Source organism: Babylonia areolata, chromosome 3, assembly GCF_041734735.1.
Source record: "Babylonia areolata isolate BAREFJ2019XMU chromosome 3, ASM4173473v1, whole genome shotgun sequence".
NCBI classification, from domain to species: domain Eukaryota; kingdom Metazoa; phylum Mollusca; class Gastropoda; order Neogastropoda; family Buccinidae; genus Babylonia; species Babylonia areolata.
Genome location: NC_134878.1, coordinates 19,820,087 through 19,846,064, shown reverse-complemented (window position 1 = coordinate 19,846,064; position 25,978 = coordinate 19,820,087). Strand labels below are relative to the sequence as shown.

Sequence of the window (25,978 nt, the reverse complement as noted above, 5' to 3'; positions counted from 1 at the left end):
CACACACACTCTCACACAAATCTTTCACTCACACCTTTGTGTCTGCCCCTACACACACACACACACGCACACACACACCCAAACATTTAAACTCACTCACCCACATACACTTACCCCCCACGCTCTCTAACACCCAAACCCACCTCCACCCCCAAACCCTACATCTCACCCCCTATCAGCTCACCTGATCGAGGGTGGTCTGTGAGACAGAGTAGTCCTCTAAATACACCTCTCCCACACCTAAACACACTCACACGCTCCATACCCCCAACCCAACACCCCCCGCACCCTCCATTCCATCCATTCACCTGATCGAGGGTGGTCTGTGAGACAGAGTAGTCCTCTAAATACACCTCTCCCACACCTAAACACACTCACACGCCCCATACCCCCAACCCAACACCCCCCGCCCCCTCCATTCCATCCATTCACCTGATCGAGGGTGGTCTGTGAGACAGAGTAGTCCTCTAAATACACCTCTCCCACACCTAAACACACTCACACGCCCCATACCCCCAACCCAACACCCCCCGCCCCCTCCATTCCATCCATTCACCTGATCGAGGGTGGTCTGTGAGACAGAGTAGTCCTCCACCTGGAAGCGGCCCTTGGCCTCCTCCATGGCGGAGAAAAGCTGGGACAGGGAGAGGCTGTCGGAGGACAGCTGGTACTGCAGCATGTTGTGGTGCTGCTCTCGCAGCAGGGCCTTGGGGAAGAGCTTGGTGATGAAGGCCTTCACAGGGTCCAGGTCAGGGTTCTGGCCCCCGACTCTCAGGATGATGGTGTAGCCATCGCCAAACCTGCACACACACACACACACACACACACACACACACACACACACAAACACACACACACACACACACACATTTGAACATTGTATTGTATTACTTACTCTTTTGTCACAACAGATTTCTCTGAGTGAAATTCTGGCTGCTCTCCCCAACAGAGAGTGTGTTGCTATACTGAGAGCACCACCCACTTTTTTGTATTTTTTTCCTGCCTGTAATTTCGTTTGTTTTTCCTACCAATTTCCTATCAACCATGGCTTGAAATAAATACAAATACAAAAACAAAACAAAACGAAAACAAAAAAACAACCATCGATATAACCATAAACGTGGCTGAAATTAATGGCATGACCATCACCCGACCAGCACAAATTTCATGATGGTTTGAGAAAAATTAACCCCCCCCCCCAACCCCCACCCCTAAACCTAGCCCTGAAGAAAAACTAAGAACAAGAAAAACATAAAAAAAAAAAGAAACAGCTATGCATGCCAAGCTGAAACTACGATCCTACGGTGTGTGGAGAGTGAGAGAGACAGAGAAAGAAGACAGACAGTCATCTCCGACAGCGTTCCATCAAACAGAGAGCCAAGCCCAAGCTGACCTGTTCTTCAGGTGCTGGATACTGCCGATACACTTGAAGGTTCCGTTCACCATGATGGCCAGGCGTCCACACAGTGCTTCACACTCCTCCATGCTGCACACAACACAACACATCCCACAGGCTTCAAAACACTGCATAGTATTGAACAGTGTATCGAGGAGGTGGGACTGAACAGATAATTATAGGAAAATGACAAAATTCAGATTTCAGTATTTCTTTTAATATTGCTACTTCTCATAGATATAATAATATCACTAACGAACCTGTGCATACATGTCATTTATGTAATCTGGGCAAAGATGATGATTCCCCCCCCGCCCCCTTTTTTTTTTTTTTAATGGTGCCTACCTTGATGAGTGACATCAGACAAAACATATTTCCACAATAACATGAACAGCAACAACAAAAAACCCATCTAATTTTAGGTTCCATTTGCAAAAGTCATCTAGACATGAGTCTTTTGTGTGTGTGTGTGTGTGTGTGCGTTTTGTATCCTCTTTTAATGTGACCCCCTTACAGTAAGGGGCTTTGGCCATCATCTGAATAGCAGGCGACTGCTGTCCCGACTACCTGGGTTAGAATTTGATTTCAGTGGAAAGTGTCTTGCCCAAGTTATATCCCCGCTCTCTAAGCATCGGGATGGTCCCCAAAGGCAAACTAGCCTCCAAGACCCAAGACACAATGCAATCTTGCCCTGCCTCCTAGTTTGAGAGTCGTAGTCCTTCACAAAAGATTGAGCTGTAAATGAATTCCCACTGCAGTGTAGAAACCATTGATCATTCAGCTCTCACCTTGCTGTAAGCCAAACTGTAATGTTTTCTGAGTAAAGACCTTTTTCGAAGTGAAGGTGTGTGTGTGTGTGTGTGTGTGTGTGTGTGTGTGTGTGTTTGTGTGTGTGTGTGTGTATATGTGTGTGTGTGTGTGTGTGTGTGTGTGTGAGTGTACCTGTGAGAGGTGAGGATGACGGAGCGACCGGCCTTCACAATGCTGTTGATGCAGTCCCACAGGAACCGGCGGGCCTTGGGGTCCATGCCTGTTGTGGGCTCATCCTGCACACACACACACACATTCACACACACACACACACATTCACACACACACACACACATTCACACACACACATTCACACACACACACACACACACACACACACACATTCACACACACACACACACACATTCACACACACACACACACATGCACACGCACACAGATACACATACATATCAAAGAATATGCTGAGAAACTCATCACAAGTTAATCTTCTTCTTCTTCTTCTGCGTTCACTCATATGCACACGAGTGGGCTTTTACATGTATGACCGTTTTTACCCTGCCATGTAGGCAGCCATACTCCGTTTTCGGGGGTGTGCATGCTGGGTATGTTCTTGTTTCCATAACCCACCGAACGCTGACATGGATTACAGGATCTTTAACGTGTGTATTTGATCTTCTGCTTGCATATACACACGAAGGGGGTTCAGGCACTAGCAGGTCTGCACATATGTTGACCTGGGAGACTGTAAAAATCTCCACCCTTTACCCACCAGGCGCCATCACCGTGATTCGAACCCAGGACCCTCAGATTGACAGTCCAACGCTTTAACCACTCGGCTATTGTGCCCGTCACAAGTTAATCAAAGACCCATCCTTGATAGTGTTGGGTTCAATGTCCATGCAAAATAAATATAAAAGCATCTGCTAACAAACTCATATCAGAAATATATCAAATAATTTTTTATATATGTTTTTTCAGTAGTTTACGCACATGTGAAAGACTGAAACAAACTGAAAGAAATTATGACAGATACATGTATATGCATGTATACATGTACACCCTTTATCACCCTAAAAAAAACAGTCAAAAAAGAAAAATAGTGTTTAGACTGACAGACAAAAACCATAAACATGTAAAAATTCACACATATTTGTACGTAGAAGTGCAGATACAGATAATATGTCCAAACAGGTGTGTACAGGCATACTCACATACTCACAAACACTCATTCAATTACAGACACACACACACACACACACACCCAGACCAGTACCAACGCAACAACCTCCTACCAGGAATATGATGGGCGGGTTTCCAATGAGAGCAATGGCGGTGGACAGTTTGCGTTTGTTGCCCCCAGAGTAACTGGAAGAAATCTTGTCTGCGTACATGGTCAGGCCCAGCTTATCAATGGCCCAGCTGGCAACCTGGTCAGCACAGAAACAACGCATTTGTTCAGGTCAGCCAGTAAGTATGTGTGTGCACGTCACCCAACCACACCCTACCAGCCCACACCCACACAGACACAGACATACAGACAGACACAGACATGCGCACACATGCATGTATTTGCATTCTGGTGCATCTTCCAACCATTTTACCATGCATGAAACTCTGCATGAACATAAAGTGAAAAGAGGCAGAACATTTTTTTTTAGACAAATAAATTTAATATAAAAAAACACAATAATAAAAAATGGTAAAGTAGGATAAAATTGAAAGGATAAACCTTAGAAGACAAACCAGATACATGCAAAAAATTCAAAGAATAATGAGTAACTTTATATTCTTATCCAAGTTTTCAAATCATTCAAACAACACGCTAGAGATATCATTAACGAATCTAATAGATCTATTGAAGTTAAAAAAAAAAAAGCAAAAAAAAAAAAAAAAGCAGCACACAAACAACTCACAGATTTGATATCTTGCCAGGGAATGCCTCTGATGCGAGCGTAGAACTCCAGATGCTCTCTCCCAGTCAGCAGAGGGTCCAGAGCATCAAACTGAGGGCAGTATCCCATGTACTGCCGCACCTTCACCATGTCTGACCGTATGCTGAAACAGTTCATGGTGACACGATTATATTCATGTACTCAAGGCCTGACTAAGTGTGTACACATCAACCAAAGTATGTATGGTAGTCATTGTACTGTATTGTATTGCGTTGTATTACTCTTTTTGTCACATCAGACTTCTCTGTGTGAAATTCTGGCTGCTCCAAAGGACAGTGCATCCCTACACTGAGAGTGCCACCCATTTTTTTGGTATTTTTATCTGCCTGCAATTTTATTTGGTTCCTCTATCAAAGTGGATTTTTCTATAGAATTTTGCTTTGCCAGGGACAACCTTTTTGTTGCCATGGGTTCTTTTACGAGCGCTAAGTGCATGCTGCACATGGAACCTCAGTTTATCATCTCATCAGAATGACTAGTGTCCATACCACCGTCCAAGGTCAAGTGGAGGGGGAGAAAATACTGGCGTCTATGGGATTCAAACCAGTGTCCTTACATTCTCTCGTTTCCTAGGCAGACGCATAGCCACTAGGCCAACATTACACATCCAACTATGACCATCAGAACAGCTGAGGAGGCAAGTGCTGTCCCAACTATCTGGGCTGGAATTTGATTACAGTGGAGAGTGTTGTGCCAAAGTTACATCCCCACTCTCTTGCACAAGAAGGCTTACGACAGTTGGTGTTGAGATGGTCCACAAAGGCCAACTAGCCCTCAAGGCTGCAGCACTAAGAGCCAGTAGTGTAATCTTGCCTCCTTGTTTTAGAGTCATAGTCCTTCAAAAAAGACGAAGCTGTAAATGAATTGCCATTGCAGTGGAGAAACCACAGTTCTCCCTTTGCTGTTGGCACAGCTGTAAGCTTATGTCAATCTCTGAGAAATGGGGACCACAGCAATGAAGAAAATAGCCTGGTGCTTCAGTCAGTGTCAACCATTTCCATGACAGTCCAGTCAGTGTCAACCATTTCCATGACAGTCCAGTCAGTGTCAACCATTTCCATGACAGTCATGTCAGTGTAAGGTGGGTCTTCAAAATAAATAAACGTTGATTTGTGAGTGTACTCTTTAAGAATGGAAGAATATTTGTGATCCATCCTTCAGTTTGTTTGTTTTTTTCTTATAGCATCAAGCAATGCTGGATAAATAAAATTTCGCACAAAAATAACATTGACCCCCCCCCCCAAAAAAACAAAACAAAAACAAAAAAAAAACTGAACAAGGAAGAAAACTTGTGAAGTACATCTGCATTATGTAAATTTGATCTCTATCACTGTCATAGACATATAAATGCAACCTAAATCATTGTAAACTTATTCATTCAACTTCTATCACTGTATAAACATATTAATTCAATCTCTATCTTTGTCATAAACATATAAATCCAACCTCTGTCATTGTCATAGACTTTTTTATGACAAAAAGAGGCACCATGGCAGAATCAGGCATTGGACTTCTGATCTTGTGTTCACCAGTGATTCAGGTTCAAGTCCCAAGTTGAGGCATGGTGTTGTGTTCTTAGGAGAGGCATTTAACACCCATTTTCCTCACTCCACCCAGGTGTGAACAGGTATCGGACTCTGGCAGAGGAAGGTCAAAACCGCCGATGGAGAGGATTGGGTCCTGCCCCATACACAGTGGACACCAATTCACTGCCATGATGGCCATAAAAGGATATAGGATCTTTAACCTTTAACCCATATATGACTGAGTTCAATGAGGAAAAATCAAAGTGCCACACTGGGAGACTTACATAGCCAGGACAAAAGAAAAAAAAACAGAACATCATCTTGAGTCAAATGCAACAACCTTTATTCTCCTGTTCCCCGCTGAGGTGCTAAAACACTCACACACACACACACACACACACACACACACACACACACACATGCACACACACAAAAACAACTGCAACTGACCCAAACCCGTTAATGTGAGCGTCGCCCTTGCTGACGTCGATGTCTCCAGTCAGCATCTTAAAGGTGGTGGTTTTGCCCGCTCCGTTGACGCCCAGCAGTCCAAAGCACTGGCCCGAGGGCACACCCACACACAGGTGATCCACCGCCGCCATGCGACCTTTCTTCCCTGGCGCCCAGTACACCTGCAAGGCGGAGGTGAACAGTGTGACAGCTATACACCTGTTGACTTCATTAGGTGATAGAGGAGACAGGCTAACTCTCTCTGTACGAATGACAAAAGAAGCTATGATGACAGCTTTTCACAGCTGCTGGGATTATTGTATCTTGCAAGTGAAAGGTTCTCCAATCAAAGAGGTGGATGAAGACAAAGACAAAGAATGCTGCATTTCTAGCGATGATAAATTTTGCATTGGACCATTCAGGCATCAACTGGTCATCAGATGGGGTCTCTGTGAGGGCAGGATCAGAATCAGACTTGCCGTCTTGAATGAGTTAAGAGATTTTGTTTGTTTTGGTAGTCTTGAATAGATACTTCATTACACAAACACAAGTGTGCACACACAGACAGAGCTGTTGGCAGCCCCACTGGTTCTCTGTTGTAACTGCACCAGTTGATTATTTAATCAATTACTTTGTTGCTTTATTTTCACGTAAAAAAAAAAGAAGCAAATTGTGGGACAGAGGTAAGGGGAAACGGAGCGATAACATGATGCAAGAATGGGATCGGGGAGGGCGTAGATTTTCATCCAAATGGAGAAATACAGAACATAAGAACCAACGAACACATCTATACTCTTCCTCTGTCTCTTTCACTTGTTTTTTTTTTTCTGACCATCATCTGCACCATTTCAGTGGCATTACTCCAACGTCACTAATTCTGAGTCTCCCTTGCATGGCCACACCTGGGTTCAACTGTTGCAGTCCCAGCATCAGCAGTCCATAGAGAACTACTGATATAAGGACAAGAGGAAGCCACACACCAGAGGAGACCCTGCACTTCCGCAGAGTCACATCAGTGGTGTTCAGTAGTGGCTGTTCTGATTCAACGTGCCTAAGACACCACCTACTAAACCTCCTACTGATGACAATAATCACTAAGTTGCAGAGTGGAGTGGAGACTGCCAGCATGTCCCTCCAACCTGTCTCTCTCACATGGACAAAGCAACACAACTATCAGAGGTACCACTTGCCTTAGTGAGATTCTCCAGCCTCATAACGTCTTGACTGGCGTCACCACTCATGACACGGCGACGCTCCCTGGCAACGTCAATGTCTTCCTCGTCCTGGTCCTTAAACTTGGCGTTGGTGAACGTACACCTGCATTATACAGCAGAGGGATAGCTTGGCACTTGACACACAGCTGGTTTGCTTTGCTGTTGGAATGCTGAATTCACACATCAACAGGATAGAGTACAATGCTAATGGGGGCAGTTTTGTGAAGGAGATTTTTTTTAAGTTGTGTGTCAGAGAGATTATGTATGTGTCCCTCTGTGTTGGGGAAAGTATTGAACTGATTGACAAATAAGCTGAAGAGAGAAAAAATTTGAATCATGAATATTTTCTCTGACTCTTTTAATTAATCATTTTCTTTGACAAACACACATAAAAACGAATGCTTCCTCACACACACACACAGATACACATACATAAACACACACAAGCACACACACACACACACACAAACACACACAGACAAATGTGCACACTCACACACACACACATTCACACACTGGTACCCACCTCCACTTCACAAAGAACTTGTACTCAATCAGAAGGTTGAGGAGGAAGAAGCCGGCCCCCAGCATGAACATTGCAAACAGGTTGCGGCCCACGATTTTCCACTCAAAGATGTTGTACTCCAGCTTCTCACCTGAAGGAGAAACCACAGCTGACCCCCTGACTTCACTGCATGGTATCATTGCCGCACACTAAACACAAACCCATACTCACACACACTCACACTCTCTTAAACAAACCCTCCCTCTCTCTCTCTCTCTCTCTCACACACACAAACACAGACAAACACAAATACAGACAGACAGACATACACCACATAAAGACAAAGACACATGGACACACACCACAGACACACACACACACCACATACTTACATACAGCATGCAAAGACATACAGACACAAACACACAGACACACTCACACACACACATAAACACACTCACACTCACACACACATAAACACACACGCACACACACACACACACACACACACACACACACAGACACAGACACACACACACACACATACAACTGACCATATCGACTGATGAGATCGGCCTGCAGCTGGTAAGAAGCCATGTCGATCAGACCTCGCCCCAAGCAGTAGTGAGGGAAAATCAGGAACACCTGCTTCAGGATATCGTTGATGCTCTTCAGCTCCTGACACCCACACATAAACAGACGGTATTATGATGATGATACCCCTGAAAACGGAGTATGGCTGCCTACATGGTGGGGGTAAAAACGGTCATACATGTAAAAGCTCACTCGTGTACATATGAGTGAATGTGGGAGTTGCAGCCCACGAACGAAGGAGAATGATGATGATGATGACATGGATACTAATATAACACCTATCCTCAGTCACCAGAGACCAAGCTTCAGGATATCGTTGATGCTCTTCAGCTCCTGACACACACACATAAACAGATGGTTTTATGATAATGATACCCCTGAAAACGGAGTATGGCTGCCTACATGGTGGGGTAAAAAACGGTCATACATGTAAAAGCTCACTCATGTACATATGATAGAGTTGCAGCCCACGAACGAAGAAGAAGAAGAAGAAGAATGATGATGATGATGATGATGATGATGACATGGATACTAATATAACACCTATCCTCAGTCACCAGAGACCAAGATGTTTAACGCCTTACAATCACAGGGTAGTTGTGCAACTGGCTGGCTACCTCGGTACAGCTGACTGAGAGCTGCCTTTCGGGTGCTCAACATTCGTTTCCTGTGTCACTCAGTTTGATTTCAGTCACACACACACAGACATGTACATTTTTATGTTTATGACCATTTGTTGTTGGTGGTGTGTTTTTTTTTGTTGTTTTTTTTTTACTCCATAGACATTTTTCCATAGACATTACATTTTTCAGGGTGTGCATGCTTGGTATGTTCTTGTTTCCATAAACCACTGAACGTTGACAAGGATTACAATATCTTTAATGTGTGTACTTGGTCTTCTACATGTTTATTCACATGAAGGTGGTTCAGGCACAAGTTTATCTGCACATAGGTTGACCTGGGAGATTTAAAAAAATTTTTTTTTTAAATCTTTTTTTTGTGTGAGTGTGTGTGCTTACAGTTGACTTCATCATGATTCTGCACCTTATAAATATTATTATTATTATTATTTTTATGTATTTATCTAGTATTTTTTATTTATTATTTTTTTTCTCTTTAAGTTTTGTTATTTTATTTTATTTTATTTTTTATATATTTATTTTTTATCTTAAAATTAAAAATTTTTTTTAAAAAGTTTTATTATTTTATCTTATTTTATTATTTTATTTATTTATTTATATATTTTATTTTAAAAACAAAATTATTTGTTTTTCTCAAGGCCTGACTAAGCGCGTTGGGTTACACTGCTGGTCAGGCATCTGCTTGGCAGATGTGGTGTAGCGTATATGGATTTGACAGAACATAGTGACACCTCCCTGAGCTACTGATACTGATACTGATACTGATACACCCCTTAACCAACCAGGTGAGCTACGGGATCAAGCTCGGGAAACTCGGGGTGAGAATCCAGGACTGTGAACATTCCACCACCACACTTGTCAGTAAATAATCACATCTAAACATCTATGCTGATAACTGAAAGAATATAGGTTTGTAACCATATCATATGTGTAAGCTGACAATATGCAGAGTATAAGTTAGTAATCAGTGTCAGTTTCTCAATGAGACATAACTGTGTTTGGGCAAATCCATACATGCTATACCATATCTGCTAGGCAGAAGCCTGACCAGCGGCATAACCCAACGCGCTTGGTCAGGCCTTGAGTGCATGAATATATTTGTGCGCTTCTGTCTGGTAGTGTTTCTTCTGTCACTCTCTCTCTCACACGCACACACACACACACACACACACACACATACACTCACCAGACACACACATACACTCTCATACACATACAAACACAGTCACCATGAACACTCTTACACGCATATACACAACACATACAACTTTCCCCCCTCCTGAACCCCCACTCCCACATACAACCAGACACACACAGCCACACACACATAAACACAAACACAACAGCCCCCCCCCCCTCCCCACATCCCCCTTAGCCCTCCTCCACTTTCCACTCACACGCCACACACACAAAGAGTCATACTGACCGGATCATCAGCTTCCAGGAGCTCCAGAATGAAGGTGGAGAGAGTGGAGACAGTGCCCAGGAAGGTGTTGACGCAGGACAGCGCCACGAAGGCTGAGCTGGGCACGGAGAAGATTCGGGAGAAGGGGTACATCATTGGGGTGATGGACCACCTGGAGACAGCAGGCACTTTCAATTTTCAGTTCTCAGAGTATTTATTTTATCTAAAAAAAAATGATAAAAAAAGTATTAGGAACATAAAACCCATAAAAGAAAAACAAATCAAACACTCTAAGAAATTATCAGTCTCTAAGTTTATCAATTCATTCAACAGACATCAATGACTGTGGTCATATTTCAGACCTGGAGAAATTTTAAAGTGAAACTTCATGGAAATTACTTAGCACAAAGTGAAATGGCTGGATAAGTTAATTTCACAATGAATTTGAAACAAAACAAAACAAAAAAGACCCTATCAAACTTGATATCGAAATAGATAAAAAATGGATCAATAACATGAAATGACATAAACAACCATGAAGACCATCAACAACCATGAAGACCATCAACAACATGGATCAACAGCCCAACAGCCATGAAGACCATCAACAACATGAAGACCATCAACAACATGAAAAACATCAACAACATGAAGACCATAAACAGCCATGAAGACCATAAACAGCATGGATCAACAACCATGAAGACCATCAACAACCATGAAGACCATCAACAACATGAAAAGCATCAACAGCCATGAAGACCATCAACAAAATGGATCAACAACCACGAAGACCATCAACAACATGAAGACCATCAACAACATGAAGACCATCAACAACCATGAAGACCATCAACAACATGAAGACCATCAACAACCATGAAGACCATCAACAATATGAAAAACATCAACAACATGAAGACCATAAACAGCCATGAAGACCATAAACAGCATGGATCAACAACCATAAAGACCACCAACAACCATGAAGACCATCAACAACCATGAAGACCATCAACAACATGAAGACCACTGAATGTATCTTAATCAGCACCACTCACCCATACAGGAAGAGTAAGGCAACAAGACAGGGGGCATTGGTAGAAGACACGTAGGCATCATTTCCAAAGGCCAGGAAGATGAAAATGCACAGAATGGCTGGAATCAAGTAGTTCACCTGTACACACAAAACTCAAACGAATGAGAAATTTACAGACAGTGAAAGTAGACAGAAAAAAAACAACAACAACAGAAGGTTACAAGCAAAAATGACATAAACAAACAAAACAATATACTGAACAGTACAACCTCTTGTCTTCGGTTGTTTTTTTTTAATTTCAGCAATTTATCATCATATGTTGTGTCAGGAAGACTTTCATAAATATAACATAATGAAAAAAAAAACCTGAAAAAAAAAAAATCTATGATTTTCCTCTTTAAGGGGTTTCAAGGTGTGTGTGTGTGGGGGGGGGGGGGGGGGCAGAGGAGGGGGGGGGGTCTGTGTGGGTGTGTGCATATGCATGTGTCTGCAAGTGCATTCATGTGAACACATGCTCGCATGTTAACATATGTCCTCATAATGTGCAACTACATTTCCCATGCTTTGTGGTGCAAATCAGAACAGGTATGTACCTATGCATGAACAGACGATTTACACACACACACCTTTTCACTTTTACTTCCCCCCCGCACCTCTCCCCCAACATACAGCCACACCCACACACTCTCTCTCTCTCTCTCTCACCATATCCCAGAGAAAGTTGGACACCCAGTACACAGTGGGGTTGACCCCGCTGACGAACTGCAGGTGCTTGCTGTTGGACACGCGCTCCTCAATGAGGAACAGCACAAAGCTGGCCTGGCACAAAGGACAGGGCGAAGATGACGCAGATGGCCACGATCACGTCCACTGCGCTGTTGTACCTGCAATAATAATAATAATAGTAATAACAACAGTAATGATAATAATAGCAATAATGATCATGATAACGACAGTACTGATGATCAAATTAAATCAAATCAAAAACACTTTATTAATCCACATGGAAATTAAGTTGTGCAATCACAGGCTCGTTGTAAACACTGGCATAAAATCATCATGCGCAACATAAAAAGAGATTAAAACTAGTCAAATAAGAATTCCCAATAGCTGACGATATACTAACCCCTCCACACACATACTCATGTTAAGACAATAGGGTACTGCACAACAATTTAACAAATGAAAACATCCAACAAAAAAGGGTATAGATTACTAAAAAAATGACATGCGCGCACGCACGTGCACACACACACACACATGCACACATACACACACACACACACATGCACACACACATTAAAACCATAAGGTATTGTACAACAATACATAAATAAAAACATCATAATAATAACAATAATCAAAGTAATGATGATGATAACAATAATAATATTTATATAGCGCTGAATCTTGTGCAGAGACAAACCACAGCGCTTGCGTGCCAGTCATTCACACGCATGCATAACTTCACTTCATACAGATGGAAAACAGAAAACCTAAGTTGTTTTTTTTGCCTGAAGAACAGCCTGTCGCTCGATACATCGCCTCTTTTATCCAATGTAAGTTGATTTTTTTTACCAAGATTCTTTTAATCTACCTCTTACCTGCAAAACTTGTAAACACATGCAAACAGAAAGCTGGGCAAAGTGTAGACAAGGAAGAGGCAGGGGAGTGGGGGGGGGGGGAGGCGCAGGGAGGGGAGCAAAATTAGTTTTTTTTTAATTTCTGAGTGTGCTTTCAAGGTCAGCAACAGAAATTGTCTTAAGATGCATACATTTATGCTTTTGCACACACACACACACATACATAAAAACAATACGTGTAAACATTCACACATGATAACACACATTTACAAAACATACTCACAACACATGTATACACCAACACACACACTTCACACAAGTCAAACAGCCAAAAATACACTCTCACACGCGACACACCACATACTCACACTACATCACAAATATCACACACACACACACACAGACACCAGTCACACAGCCAAACCACACCCCCCTAACCACAAACACCCCTCTCACACACACACAACCCCAACCTCCCTTCCTGCACTCCCACCCTTCCCCCTCACAGCCACCTACAGCGATTCCTCGTCCAGCTGTTGCTGGGTGAAGTTCATGGGGTGGTTAACGGTGACGATGCCGTAGTGTGACCTGTTGACGGACGGCGCGTAACTCCTCAGGATGACGTTGTTCAGGGAGTTCATGTAGGCCACCACGGCCAGCCACGCCTTGTTGTTGTACCACACCTGGGTCACCAGCAGGAGGTTTGAGAAATCAATTCACAGACTTTGTGAAAGGAAAATTGTTATTAATTCAACAACACCTTCATCGGACACAAGTTAAGTCCGTCAGATACTGGGAGAAAAAGAGACAGAGAGATATGTCAAAATTGGACTTTGTGAAAGGAAAATCAGTAATTCAACAACACCTTCATCAGACACAAGTTAAGTCCGTCAGATACTGGGATAAGAAGAAGCAGAGATAGAGAGAAATGTCAAAATATTACTGTGAAAGGAAAATCATTAATTCAACAACACCTTCATCAGACAAAAGTTAAATACATCAGATACAGGGATGAAAAGAGACAGAGACAGAGAGATATGTCAAAATAAGACTGTGAAAGGAAAATCATTAATTCAGCAACACCTTCATCAGACACATTTCAAGTCCGTCAGATACTGGCAGAAGGGGAGACAGAGGCAGAGAGACGTCAAAATATGTTTTTCCACAACACCTTGCTGCCGAAACTATGAGCCTTGTTCCAAATTGGTTTGGCGCTTCATGCCCACAGGTTAGGATAGCCAAATAAAAAATGACAGCAGATGCACGAAGGTTGGAACACCACCATACATCCTTTGAAGACCTTCCTCATGCAAGCTAAGCTTCTGAGCATGTGGAATAATATTGTCTGTGATCATGCAGTGTCACACCCAAGTTAGGACAGGACCTGCAGTTCCTGTAGGAAGGTAGGATGAAAGAAAGACAGAGATACAGGGAGAGAAAGATAGCATAATGCAACCAATGGGACATCACAATCACCATAAAAATGCCAAAGATAGAAAATGGTTGACATTCAATGAAATGCCTTTTCAGACCTTTTCAAACTTAATGCCTTCATCACAGGCACAAGGTTCAAACCATCACATCTGCAGATTCTACCATCCGACAAATAAAATAAAACAAAATAAAAATCTCACACACTCTCTACAGCTGTCTGAATTAAATCAGATGCTTATAAAACAAAAACAAACACAAAATAAAACAAAAAACTCAACACCATTTCATACAAAAAAACCACAAAAAAACAACAACCAAAAAAACAGAAACGAAAAGTAAAGAGTGGTAACTCTATCCATTCGCAAGGCACACAACTTGCACTCAATGCTGCTTATGCTACCAATTCAGCTAGCATACAACTGTACCTTGGCATTATCAGCTGCACAACTGTACCTTGGCATTATCAGCTGCGCAATTGTACCTTGGCATTATCAGCTGCACAACTGTACCTTGGCATTATCAGCAGTACAACTGTACCTTGGCATTATCAGCAGTGCATTATCAGCTGCACAACTGTACCTTGGCATTATCAGCTGTACAACTGTACCATGGCATTATCAGCAGTGCATTATCAGCTGCACAACTGTACCATGGCATTATCAGCAGTACAACTGTACCTTGGCATTATCAGCAGTGCATTATCAGCTGCACAACTGTACCTTGGCATTATCAGCTGCACAACTGTACCTTGGCATTATCAGCAGTACAACTGTACCATGGCATCATCAGTGGTACAACTGTACCTTGGCATTATCAGCAGTACAACTGTACCATGGCATCATCAGTGGTACAACTGTACCTTGGCATTATCAGCAGTGTAAGCGTAGTCCAGAAACTCCTCCAGGTCAGAAATGAACTGCTGGGGGACGATGGACGTGCCGTTGTTGAAGGCTGTGGTCAGGTCGTCCACAGCGCTGGCCAGCTGAGAGGCGTTGAGGCGAGAGATGGGGTTCTCCTCTCCAAACGAAAACCCTCCAAATCTGGTCCACACAACATCACTCACTCTTGGTAGATGTTCGACAATCAGTCAGTGAAAAACAGAGACAGATTGACAAACAGAGATACATGGGCAGGCAGAGAAGAGACAAGTAGATGATGTACTGCTCTGTGCTGTATTGTACTCCACTGTACAGTATTGTACTGCACTGTATTGTACTGTGCTGCACTGCACTGGACTGTATTGTACTGCACTGCACTCTACTGTATTGTACTGCACTGTGCTATGCTGTACTGTACCATACCGTAAAAAACACAAAGACCTATCAGCACAAGGCAAAAGAAAGCCATCTCAGTGGGCTCACCCACCTCCTCATCATGTACTGCTCCATGGTCTTGACGAGCCAGTCACTGATGTTGCGGCCCGTCACGTTGTACAGGTTGTCGTTGACAGGCGTGTAGCGTCTGGCCGGGGTGGGGCCGCCAGCACCTGGGTTCCAGAATTGAGGCGATGAAAAACAATTTAAAAATGAAAGGAAGTGAAGCTGATTTGATGGAACACGAGCGAAGGTTTGTCATTTCAGATAAAGTAATCAGTAAAAAGACCACCTCACCCACCTGCTGAGGAAGGCAGAGACTGCTGAAATATTTAGGTGCAGTGTGTGTATATACAGACTTAAAGTGAATTTTATCTCTATCTACCTAACTAATATACAGACTTAAAGTGAATTTTATCTCTATCTATCTATCTATCATATAGAGATAGATAGATAGATAGATAGAGAGAGAGAGAGAGAGAGAGAGAGAGAGAGAGAGAGAGAGAGATTGTACACTGCAGTGCAGCACTGGAACATACACATATGCATCTATATCTAATTGTTTGTTTGTCTGTGTCTGTCTCTCTGTCTATCCATATATCTATTTATATGATTTTGATGCTTTGTCATAATTAAACAAAATATCACGCAAACAAGCAGCCAACCAATCAATTATAAGCAAATTTAAGAACTAGTAAATAAAATAATCTAACTAGCTGCCAACCAAGCAACCCACCATGTTGTACATCTATTTGTCTATGAAGCCAACCAAAAGTTAATTCATTCCAAGGTTTCGGAAGTTTGGAGACATTCTTTTGTTCTAGTAACTTTCAAAACTGGTCAAGTCTCTTCTGTCAGGAGAGATAACAAAACCTGAATATGTCACACATATTGCCATATTTAGCTATCATAAAACCTGTGTCAAACATATTGCCATATCTGGCTGTCACAGAAGTAGTAAGTACCAGACGTATTGCCATATTTGGCTGTAATGTAAGCTGTGTCAAACACATTACCATATTTGGCTGTCACAGAAGCTGTAAGTGTCAAAATTCTTACCATATCTGGCTGTCACGAAAACTGTGTCAAACATAATAGCATATTTGACTGTCAATAAAGCTGTAAGTATCAAACATTTCCATATTTAACTGTCATGAAAGCTAAAGCTGTAAGTGTCAAACATATTACCATTCTGGGCTGTCACAAAAGCTATAAGTGTCAAACATATTAAGCTGTCACAAAATGTATTGCTCTGTGCGTCTATCACGGGTGCCAATGTATATACTCCACACTGTATCAAAACTAAAGGACAAGGACTCATTCAACATACCACCGGGACAGCGCTGGAACCCTGAGTCGCAGGAACAGGCAGGGGAATCAATGGAAATGTTGCCGGTGATGTGGGGCTGTGGGGTGAAGGTTGTACCACTCCCTTGGAAACATGGATAATCACTGCACACAGAAAGCATACAATTTCTTGGTCAGTTATTATGCGTCAAGAATATCTATGTACATCCAGAGAGGGGGAGGGACAGAAAGAGAGAGAGGGAGGGAGAGAGGGTGGGGGAGAGAGAGAGAGAATCAAGACATCTGTACATAAAGAAAGATGACTGGATTTTTATTATCTGGTAGATCAATTTTTAAAAGAATAAACACATATTAGGGGAACATTAATAAGTCAATGTTTTCATATGTACTGAAAATCATTAATATAGATTTCTTATTTTGAAATAAAGATTATTACAGGTTTTCAAATACTCTGGACACAAGTATCCAAACATTCAATTAGAATTAAAGAGAAAAAAAAATCCACAAAGTAAACCAAATTCCACAAAATTTACTTGCAACACTTTCAACACCTTTGACAACAAAAAACTTAACAAAACAAGACAATTAACCCCTACCCCCCCACCCCCCCTTTCCCCATCCAAATCACAAATTTCCCCAACAAATGTCCAACAATCCGAATAACACAAATACATATATACTAAATAAATTGTTTGTTTTGGCGTGTTTTTTTCACCCCTCCCCCCACTCCCCAAGTTCCAGTACTGTGGTGTCTGCAGACAGCTGAGTGCCACGCTGTGTGATCCCTGACCTGATGGTGTAGACGGAGGGATCCAGACACCTGGCACCGTGGTAGGTGTCAGCGTAGGAATCCAGCAAGGTGTGCTCCAGGTCCGTGGCACGGCCGATGGTTGGGTTGTCATTGCTGCACACACACACACACACACACACATCTGTGAGTGTTTTAAAGCTTGCAACCCATAACTATGATTTGTGGAAGAACCTGCATGTGCTCACAACTTACTGCTTTTATCTGTATATTGTGTTTAGTTTTAGTGTCCATAGTTCCTTTGATGGTTTTTTATGACAAATAAAGGAGTTCTGAGTTCACACACACACACACACACACACACACACACACACTCAAACACATTTTGTTTTCTTTGTCTAAAAAAAAAAAAAGGTGATATTAAAGACAGCTTGACTGCTTCCATAACAGACAGCCTGGAGGATTACAGGTGAACATGAGATGTTTCTGCCACTGTGTGTTAGTTGACCCTGTTCTCAGTGATTGTGTGTTAGCTGACCCTGTTCTCAGTGATTGTCATTGATACTAGAATAGCACCAAGCTCTGAGTGGTTTACAGTCATTTACATAACACGCTGCCTACCTGGGTAGAGCCAAATGACAGCTGCCATTAGGAGCTCAACACTCATTTCCTGTGTCATTCAGTCAGGCCCGTCATGAATGTACACACAAACATGTATTTTTTAGAGGAGGTTTTAGTACCAAATTTTACCAGAGACAACTCTCTTGTTGATGTGGGTTCTTTAATGTGGACTATGTGCATGCTATACATAGGACCTCGGTTTATCGTCTTGAATGATTAGCATCCAGACCACCACGCAGGGTCTAGAGTAGGGGGAGAAAATTCTGGGGAGTGTGGGATTCGAACCCGCATGCTCAGGTTTTCTTGCTACTTAGTTGGCCGCCTTACTACTAGGCCACCACTCTAGTGATGTGATACCTTACCTGTAGAAGGTGTAGAGACTGCTGTCACCCTGGCTGGGCTCATAGAGAGACATGACGTTAAGACACCTTACCTGTAGAAGATGTAGAGCCTGTAGAAGGTGTAGAGACTGCTGTCACCCTTGCTGGGCTCATAGACATGACACTGTGACACCTTACCTGTAGAAGGTGTAGAGCCTGTAGAAGGTGTAGAGACTGCTGTCACCCTTGCTGGGCTCATAGACATGACATTGTGACACCTTACCTGTAGAAGGTGTAGAGCCTGTAGAAGGTGTAGAGACTGCTGTCACCCTTGCTGGGCTCATAAAGAGACATGATGCTGTGACACCTTACCTGTAGAAGGTGTAGAGACTGCTGTCACCCTTGCTGGGCTTATAGAGAGACATGACGCTGTGACACCTTACCTGTAGAAGGTGTAGAGACTGCTGTCGCCCTTGCTGGGCTTATAGAGAGACATGACGCTGTGACACCTTACCTGTAGAAGGTGTAGAGACTGCTGTCACCCTTGCTGGGCTTATAGAGAGACACGACGCTGTGACACCTTACCTGTAGAAGGTGTAGAGACTGCTGTTGCCCTTGCTGGACTTATAGAGAGACATGACACTGTGACACCTTACCTGCAGAAGGTGTAGAGACTGCTGTCGCCCTTGCTGGGCTTATAGAGAGACATGACGCTGTGACACCTTACCTGTAGAAGGTGTAGAGACTGCTGTCACCCTTGCTGGGCTTATAGAGAGACATGACACTGTGACACCTTACCTGTAGAAGGTGTAGAGACTGCTATCACCCTTGCTGGGCTTATAGAGAGACATGACGCTGTGACACCTTACCTGTAGAAGGTGTAGAGACTGCTGTCACCCTTGTTGGGCTCATAGAGAGACATGACGCTGTGACACCTTACCTGTAGAAGGTGTAGAGACTGCTGTCACCCTTGCTGGGCTTATAGAGAGACATGACGCTGTGACACCTTACCTGTAGAAGGTGTAGAGACTGCTGTCACCCTTGTTGGGCTCATAGAGAGACATGACGCTGTGACACCTTACCTGTAGAAGGTGTAGAGACTGCTGTCGCCCTTGCTGGGCTTATAGAGAGACATGACGCTGTGACACCTTACCTGTAGAAGGTGTAGAGACTGCTGTCACCCTTGCTGGACTTATAGAGAGACATGACGCTGTGACACCTTACCTGTAGAAGGTGTAGAGACTACTGTCACCCTTGCTGGGCTCATACACATGACGCTGTGACACCTTACCTGTAGAAGGTGTAGAGACTGCTGTCACCTTTGCTGGACTTATAGAGAGACATAACACGGTGACACCTTACCTGTAGAAGGTGTAGAGACTGCTGTCACCCTTGCTGGACTTATAGAGAGACATGACGCTGTGACACCTTACCTGTAGAAGGTGTAGAGACTGCTGTCACCCTTGCTGGGCTTATAGAGAGACATGACGCTGTGACACCTTACCTGTAGAAGGTGTAGAGACTGCTATCACCCTTGCTGGGCTTATAGAGAGACATGACGCTGTGACACCTTACCTGTAGAAGGTGTAGAGACTGCTGTCGCCCTTGCTGGGCTCATAGAGAGACATGACACTGTGACACCTTACCTGTAGAAGGTGTAGAGACTGCTGTCACCCTTGCTGGGCTCATAGACATGACGCTGTGACACCTTACCTGTAGAAGGTGTAGAGACTGCTGTCACCCTTGCTGGACTTATAGAGAGACATGACGCTGTGACACCTTACCTGTAGAAGGTGTAGAGACTGCTGTCACCCTTGCTGGACTTATAGAGAGACATGACGCTGTGACACCTTACCTGTAGAAGGTGTAGAGACTGCTGTCGCCCTTGCTGGGCTTATAGAGAGACATGACGCTGTGACACCTTACCTGTAGAAGGTGTAGAGACTGCTGTCACCCTTGCTGGGCTTATAGAGAGACATGACACTGTGACACCTTACCTGTAGAAGGTGTAGAGACTGCTATCACCCTTGCTGGGCTTATAGAGAGACATGACGCTGTGACACCTTACCTGTAGAAGGTGTAGAGACTGCTGTCACCCTTGTTGGGCTCATAGAGAGACATGACGCTGTGACACCTTACCTGTAGAAGGTGTAGAGACTGCTGTCACCCTTGCTGGGCTTATAGAGAGACATGACGCTGTGACACCTTACCTGTAGAAGGTGTAGAGACTGCTGTCACCCTTGTTGGGCTCATAGAGAGACATGACGCTGTGACACCTTACCTGTAGAAGGTGTAGAGACTGCTGTCGCCCTTGCTGGGCTTATAGAGAGACATGACACTGTGACACCTTACCTGCAGAAGGTGTAGAGACTGCTGTCACCCTTGCTGGACTTATAGAGAGACATAACACGGTGACACCTTACCTGTAGAAGGTGTAGAGACTGCTGTCACCCTTGCTGGACTTATAGAGAGACATGACGCTGTGACACCTTACCTGTAGAAGGTGTAGAGACTGCTGTCACCCTTGCTGGGCTTATAGAGAGACATGACGCTGTGACACCTTACCTGTAGAAGGTGTAGAGACTGCTGTCGCCCTTGCTGGGCTTATAGTGAGACATGACGCTGTGACACCTTACCTGTAGAAGGTGTAGAGACTGCTGTTGCCCTTGCTGGACTTATAGTGAGACATGACGCTGTGACACCTTACCTGTAGAAGGTGTAGAGACTGCTGTCGCCCTTGCTGGGCTCATAGAGAGACATGACGCTGTGACACCTTACCTGTAGAAGGTGTAGAGACTGCTGTCACCCTTGCTGGACTTATAGAGAGACATGACGCTGTGACACCTTACCTGTAGAAGGTGTAGAGACTGCTGTCACCCTTGCTGGGCTTATAGTGAGACATGACGCTGTGACACCTTACCTGTAGAAGGTGTAGAGACTGCTGTCACCCTGGCTGGGCTCACAGAGAGACATGACGCTGTGACACCTTACCTGTAGAAGGTGTAGAGACTGCTGTCACCCTTGCTGGACTTATAGAGAGACATGACGCTGTGACACCTTACCTGTAGAAGGTGTAGAGACTGCTGTCACCCTTGCTGGGCTTATAGAGAGACATGACGCTGTGACACCTTACCTGTAGAAGGTGTAGAGACTACTGTCACCCTTGCTGGACTTATAGTGAGACATGATGCTGTGACACCTTACCTGTAGAAGGTGTAGAGACTGCTGTCACCCTTGCTGGACTTATAGTGAGACATGATGCTGTGACACCTTACCTGTAGAAGGTGTAGAGACTGCTGTCACCCTTGCTGGACTTATAGAGAGACATGACGCTGTGACACCTTACCTGTAGAAGGTGTAGAGACTGCTGTCACCCTTGCTGGGCTTATAGAGAGACATGACGCTGTGACACCTTACCTGTAGAAGGTGTAGAGACTGCTATCACCCTTGCTGGGCTTATAGAGAGACATGACGCTGTGACACCTTACCTGTAGAAGGTGTAGAGACTGCTGTCACCCTTGCTGGACTTATAGTGAGACATGATGCTGTGACACCTTACCTGTAGAAGGTGTAGAGACTGCTGTCGCCCTTGCTGGACTTATAGAGAGACATAACACGGTGACACCTTACCTGTAGAAGGTGTAGAGACTGCTGTCACCCTTGCTGGGCTTATAGAGAGACATAACACGGTGACACCTTACCTGTAGAAGGTGTAGAGACTGCTGTCACCCTTGCTGGGCTCGTAGTGCCAGGGATGTAGCTCCAGGGGAGGCATGTCCACCAGGGGCGGCTGGATCAGAGAGAACACCATGGCCAGGCACACGAAGGCCGCCGGCAGGATGAACTGAAATCAGGTGTTAAAAATGATGGATTGAAAGGACTGTGTCGGACACCAAAAGAGTGTCCCCTGCAGAGATTTTTTTCAAATTACTGGGTCAAAATATATGCAGACCTGCGCTAATGCCTCAATCTACATGTTAAAGATCCTAGAATCCATGTCTGTGTTTGGTGGGTTATGGAAGCATGAATATACCCAGCATGCACACACCCCTAAAATGGAAATTTTGGCTGCATACATGGGGGGGGGGGGGGGGGGGGGGGGGGGGCGCGGTAAAGCCACACACACACACACACATATATATATATATATATATATGTGTGTGTGTGTGTGTGTGTGTGTGCAAGTGATCATGGGAGTTGCAGAAAGACAATATTGATAGTTAGATGACAGAAATAGAAGAAAAGTGAAAGCTCACTGAGACAGAAATAATAATATGAATTCTTTCACCACCACTGACAACTTTAGTTGACTAGACTAGACAGTTCACCACCATAGGTGACTTTAGTCAACATCTAGGGGTCTTGTTGAATAGACTGTTTTTCACATTGTAACAAAGCTTGACCACTGCAGCCAAGTTTCCTGTGCAATAGGAAATGGTTAACCTCCCCCCCCTTGACCAAGTCTGATGTGAAAAAGTCCAATGTGTTGTTTCGACAAGAACCAATTCATGTGACTGAGAGCGTTAAGTCTAAAATATTTGGTGATTGGGAGTGTTTTTCACACAGAAACTTGGCAGCATAAAATTTAATGACATTCATCACATGATTATTACCTGCTCACTCGTCGAGAACAGGTAGCCATTTTCAGGCTCAGGACAGGCCACAACCGCCTGAAACACCACCTATACACGAAACTCCATATCGGTCACACAGAACAGTGCCCCTGCAGAACAGGCAGCCAGACAACAGAACATCTGCTGCAGTCCTGCCCACACCACCAAGCGCTCTGAGAGAAAACCTGGCCCGACCCAAACCCAGTGGCCCGGAAACTTTACGGAGGACTGGAGGACCTGTAACGTACTGCCGCCTTTATCGAGGAGACGGGGGAATCCATCTGATAAATGACGAACAAGACAACAACAACATCACATGATAAAAAAACAAACAAACAAACAAAATAGAAAGGGAAAACATCAGTGTTTTCCAGAGCCTGACCCACCTCACTGATGAAGCCTTTCTTGCTGCGGCGCACATGGTGGAGTCGCTTCAGGAAGAGAGACAGCATCTGGCGTGGCACCAGCTGTCTGCCCGTGAGCTGGACCTTACCGGCACCACTGAAGTTCAGGTCCTCTCTGGATGCTGTCACACTGGAGCCCATTGACACTGCACAGGCAAGGCAGAAAGCAGACTTCATTTTAAACAACAACAAATGCACAGACAAGGCCGAAAACAGACTTCATTTTAACCCTTTGAGCCCTGACCACCGCTTTACCGGTGGTAGAGAAAAATGACATAATGCCTAGCCACCGGAACCGACAGAACCTTTGCTCCCTGACCCACTTTCAAGTGAACAAGTCCACCGTGTTGTTTTGACATGAACTAAAGCCTGTGAATGAAGACTTAGTTTCTAAAATATTTGGCACTGGGGAGTGTTTTTCACACAGAAACTTGGCAGTGAAAGAGTTCTGCCACCACCACCAGCACCACCACCTCCACCAAATCCAAAAGACTGCACTAGAAAAGAGTCAAAGAAGTTCAGGTTTCTTGGAGGGATTGTTGATCTTGACATGTGAGGTTCTGTTTTACTGCCTGCAGTTATCCTGAACACTGTGGCAGTGTCGGTTAGGTGGTGGACTTACTACTGATTCTGGTTTGAACTCAGCCAAAGTTCCATGTCTGAACACTCACTTTTGTCCTGATTCTGGTTTCAACTCAGCCAAAGTTCCATGTCTAAACACTCACTTTTGTCCTGATTCTGGTTTGAACTCAGCCAAAGTTCCATGTCTGAACACTCACTTTTTGTCCAGAGATTGCCCTAGCAATAAAAGAGATTGTCCCAGCAATAAACTGTGTCAGCTACATCACAGTAAAAAATATTCATTTAAGTCGAGCTTGACCATATCAACACACACACACACACACACACACGCATGCTTACACACACACACACACACACACACACCTGCAGACTAACAACAACAAAGTGAGTGATGTTTATCCCAGTGATTCTCTGTGATCTAGTATCTGTAAGGTTTCCATTCACAAAAGAAAGAGAGAAAACAATAAAGGAAATAATGAAAGAAAGATGTGAAAGAAAGAGACAAATACAGAGGAAAGAAAAGAGAGAGAGAGAGAGAGAGAGAGAGAGAGAGAGAGAGAGAGAGAGAAGAAAGTAGCAGGAAGGGTGAATGTGTGGAAATATAAGTAAAAAAAGAAACAAAACAAAACAAACAAACAAAACAACAACAACAACAACAACAACACCAACAACAAAAGAAAAAAAAGAAAAGAAAAGTTAGAAAGAAAGAAAGAAGGAAAAAAGAAAAAACAATAAAAGGAAAAGAAAAGTAAGAAAAGAACAGAAAGAAAAAAAAATAACAAAAGAAAGAAAAAATGAAAAACAGAAGAAGAAGAAGAAAGAAACACACAAACGAAAGAAAGAAAGGAAGAAAACAAACCAAAACAACAAGATGATGTAACTGACACGAGGGAGTGAGAATAAACTAGACATTACACAAAGGGGTGGAGGAGGCAGGGGGTGGGGGTCATAAAACCCAAACAACAACACTGTTCTTCTTCTTCTTCTTCTTCTTCTGCGTTCGTGGGCTGCAACTCCCATGTTCACTCGTATGCACATGAGTGGGCTTTCACGTGTATGACCATTTTCCCCCCGCTATGTAGGCAACCATACTCCGCTTTCTGGGGTGTGCATGCTGCGTATGTTCTTGTTTCCATAACCCACCGAACGCTGACATGGATTGCAGATCTTTAACGTGCATATTTGATTTTCTGCTTGCGTATACACACGAAGGGGGTTCAGGCACTAGCAGATCTGCACATGTTCACCTGGGAGATCAGAAAAATCTCCACCCTTTACCCACCAGGCGCTGTCACCGAGATTCGAACCCGGGACCCTCAGATTGAAAGTCCAACGCTTTAACCACTCAGCTACTGTGCCCATGAACAACACCGTTCAAAGTCATTGACAATGTCTGTTTCAGTCATGTGCAGCATTCTGCTTGGATGTTTTTAAAACAACTTGCAAACAAAATGTTACATACTTCAAAGTCACGCTTCATAAATATGATATTTATGTATGTCACTCAGTAGCTACAAAGTGGACTGAGAGCTGCCTTTAGGCACTCATCATCTGTT

The 25,978-nt window shown here is 43.7% G+C and overlaps 1 protein-coding gene across 1 annotated transcript in view; it reads right to left on the bottom strand.

The window, feature by feature from the left end:
• Nucleotides 1–25,978, bottom strand: part of LOC143279832 (phospholipid-transporting ATPase ABCA1-like) — a 92,789-nt gene that overhangs the window by 5,891 nt on the left and 60,920 nt on the right. Inside the window, 20 exon segments of the mRNA XM_076584063.1 lie at nt 557–800; nt 1,394–1,486; nt 2,339–2,442; nt 3,463–3,597; nt 4,084–4,225; nt 6,099–6,280; nt 7,289–7,415; nt 7,839–7,968; nt 8,372–8,495; nt 10,479–10,629; nt 11,519–11,634; nt 12,202–12,315; nt 12,317–12,380; nt 13,596–13,762; nt 15,373–15,553; nt 15,879–15,999; nt 17,157–17,278; nt 17,925–18,038; nt 22,525–22,667; nt 23,823–23,986. Of these exon segments, the coding sequence (XP_076440178.1) occupies nt 557–800; nt 1,394–1,486; nt 2,339–2,442; nt 3,463–3,597; nt 4,084–4,225; nt 6,099–6,280; nt 7,289–7,415; nt 7,839–7,968; nt 8,372–8,495; nt 10,479–10,629; nt 11,519–11,634; nt 12,202–12,315; nt 12,317–12,380; nt 13,596–13,762; nt 15,373–15,553; nt 15,879–15,999; nt 17,157–17,278; nt 17,925–18,038; nt 22,525–22,667; nt 23,823–23,986 (2,738 nt within the window).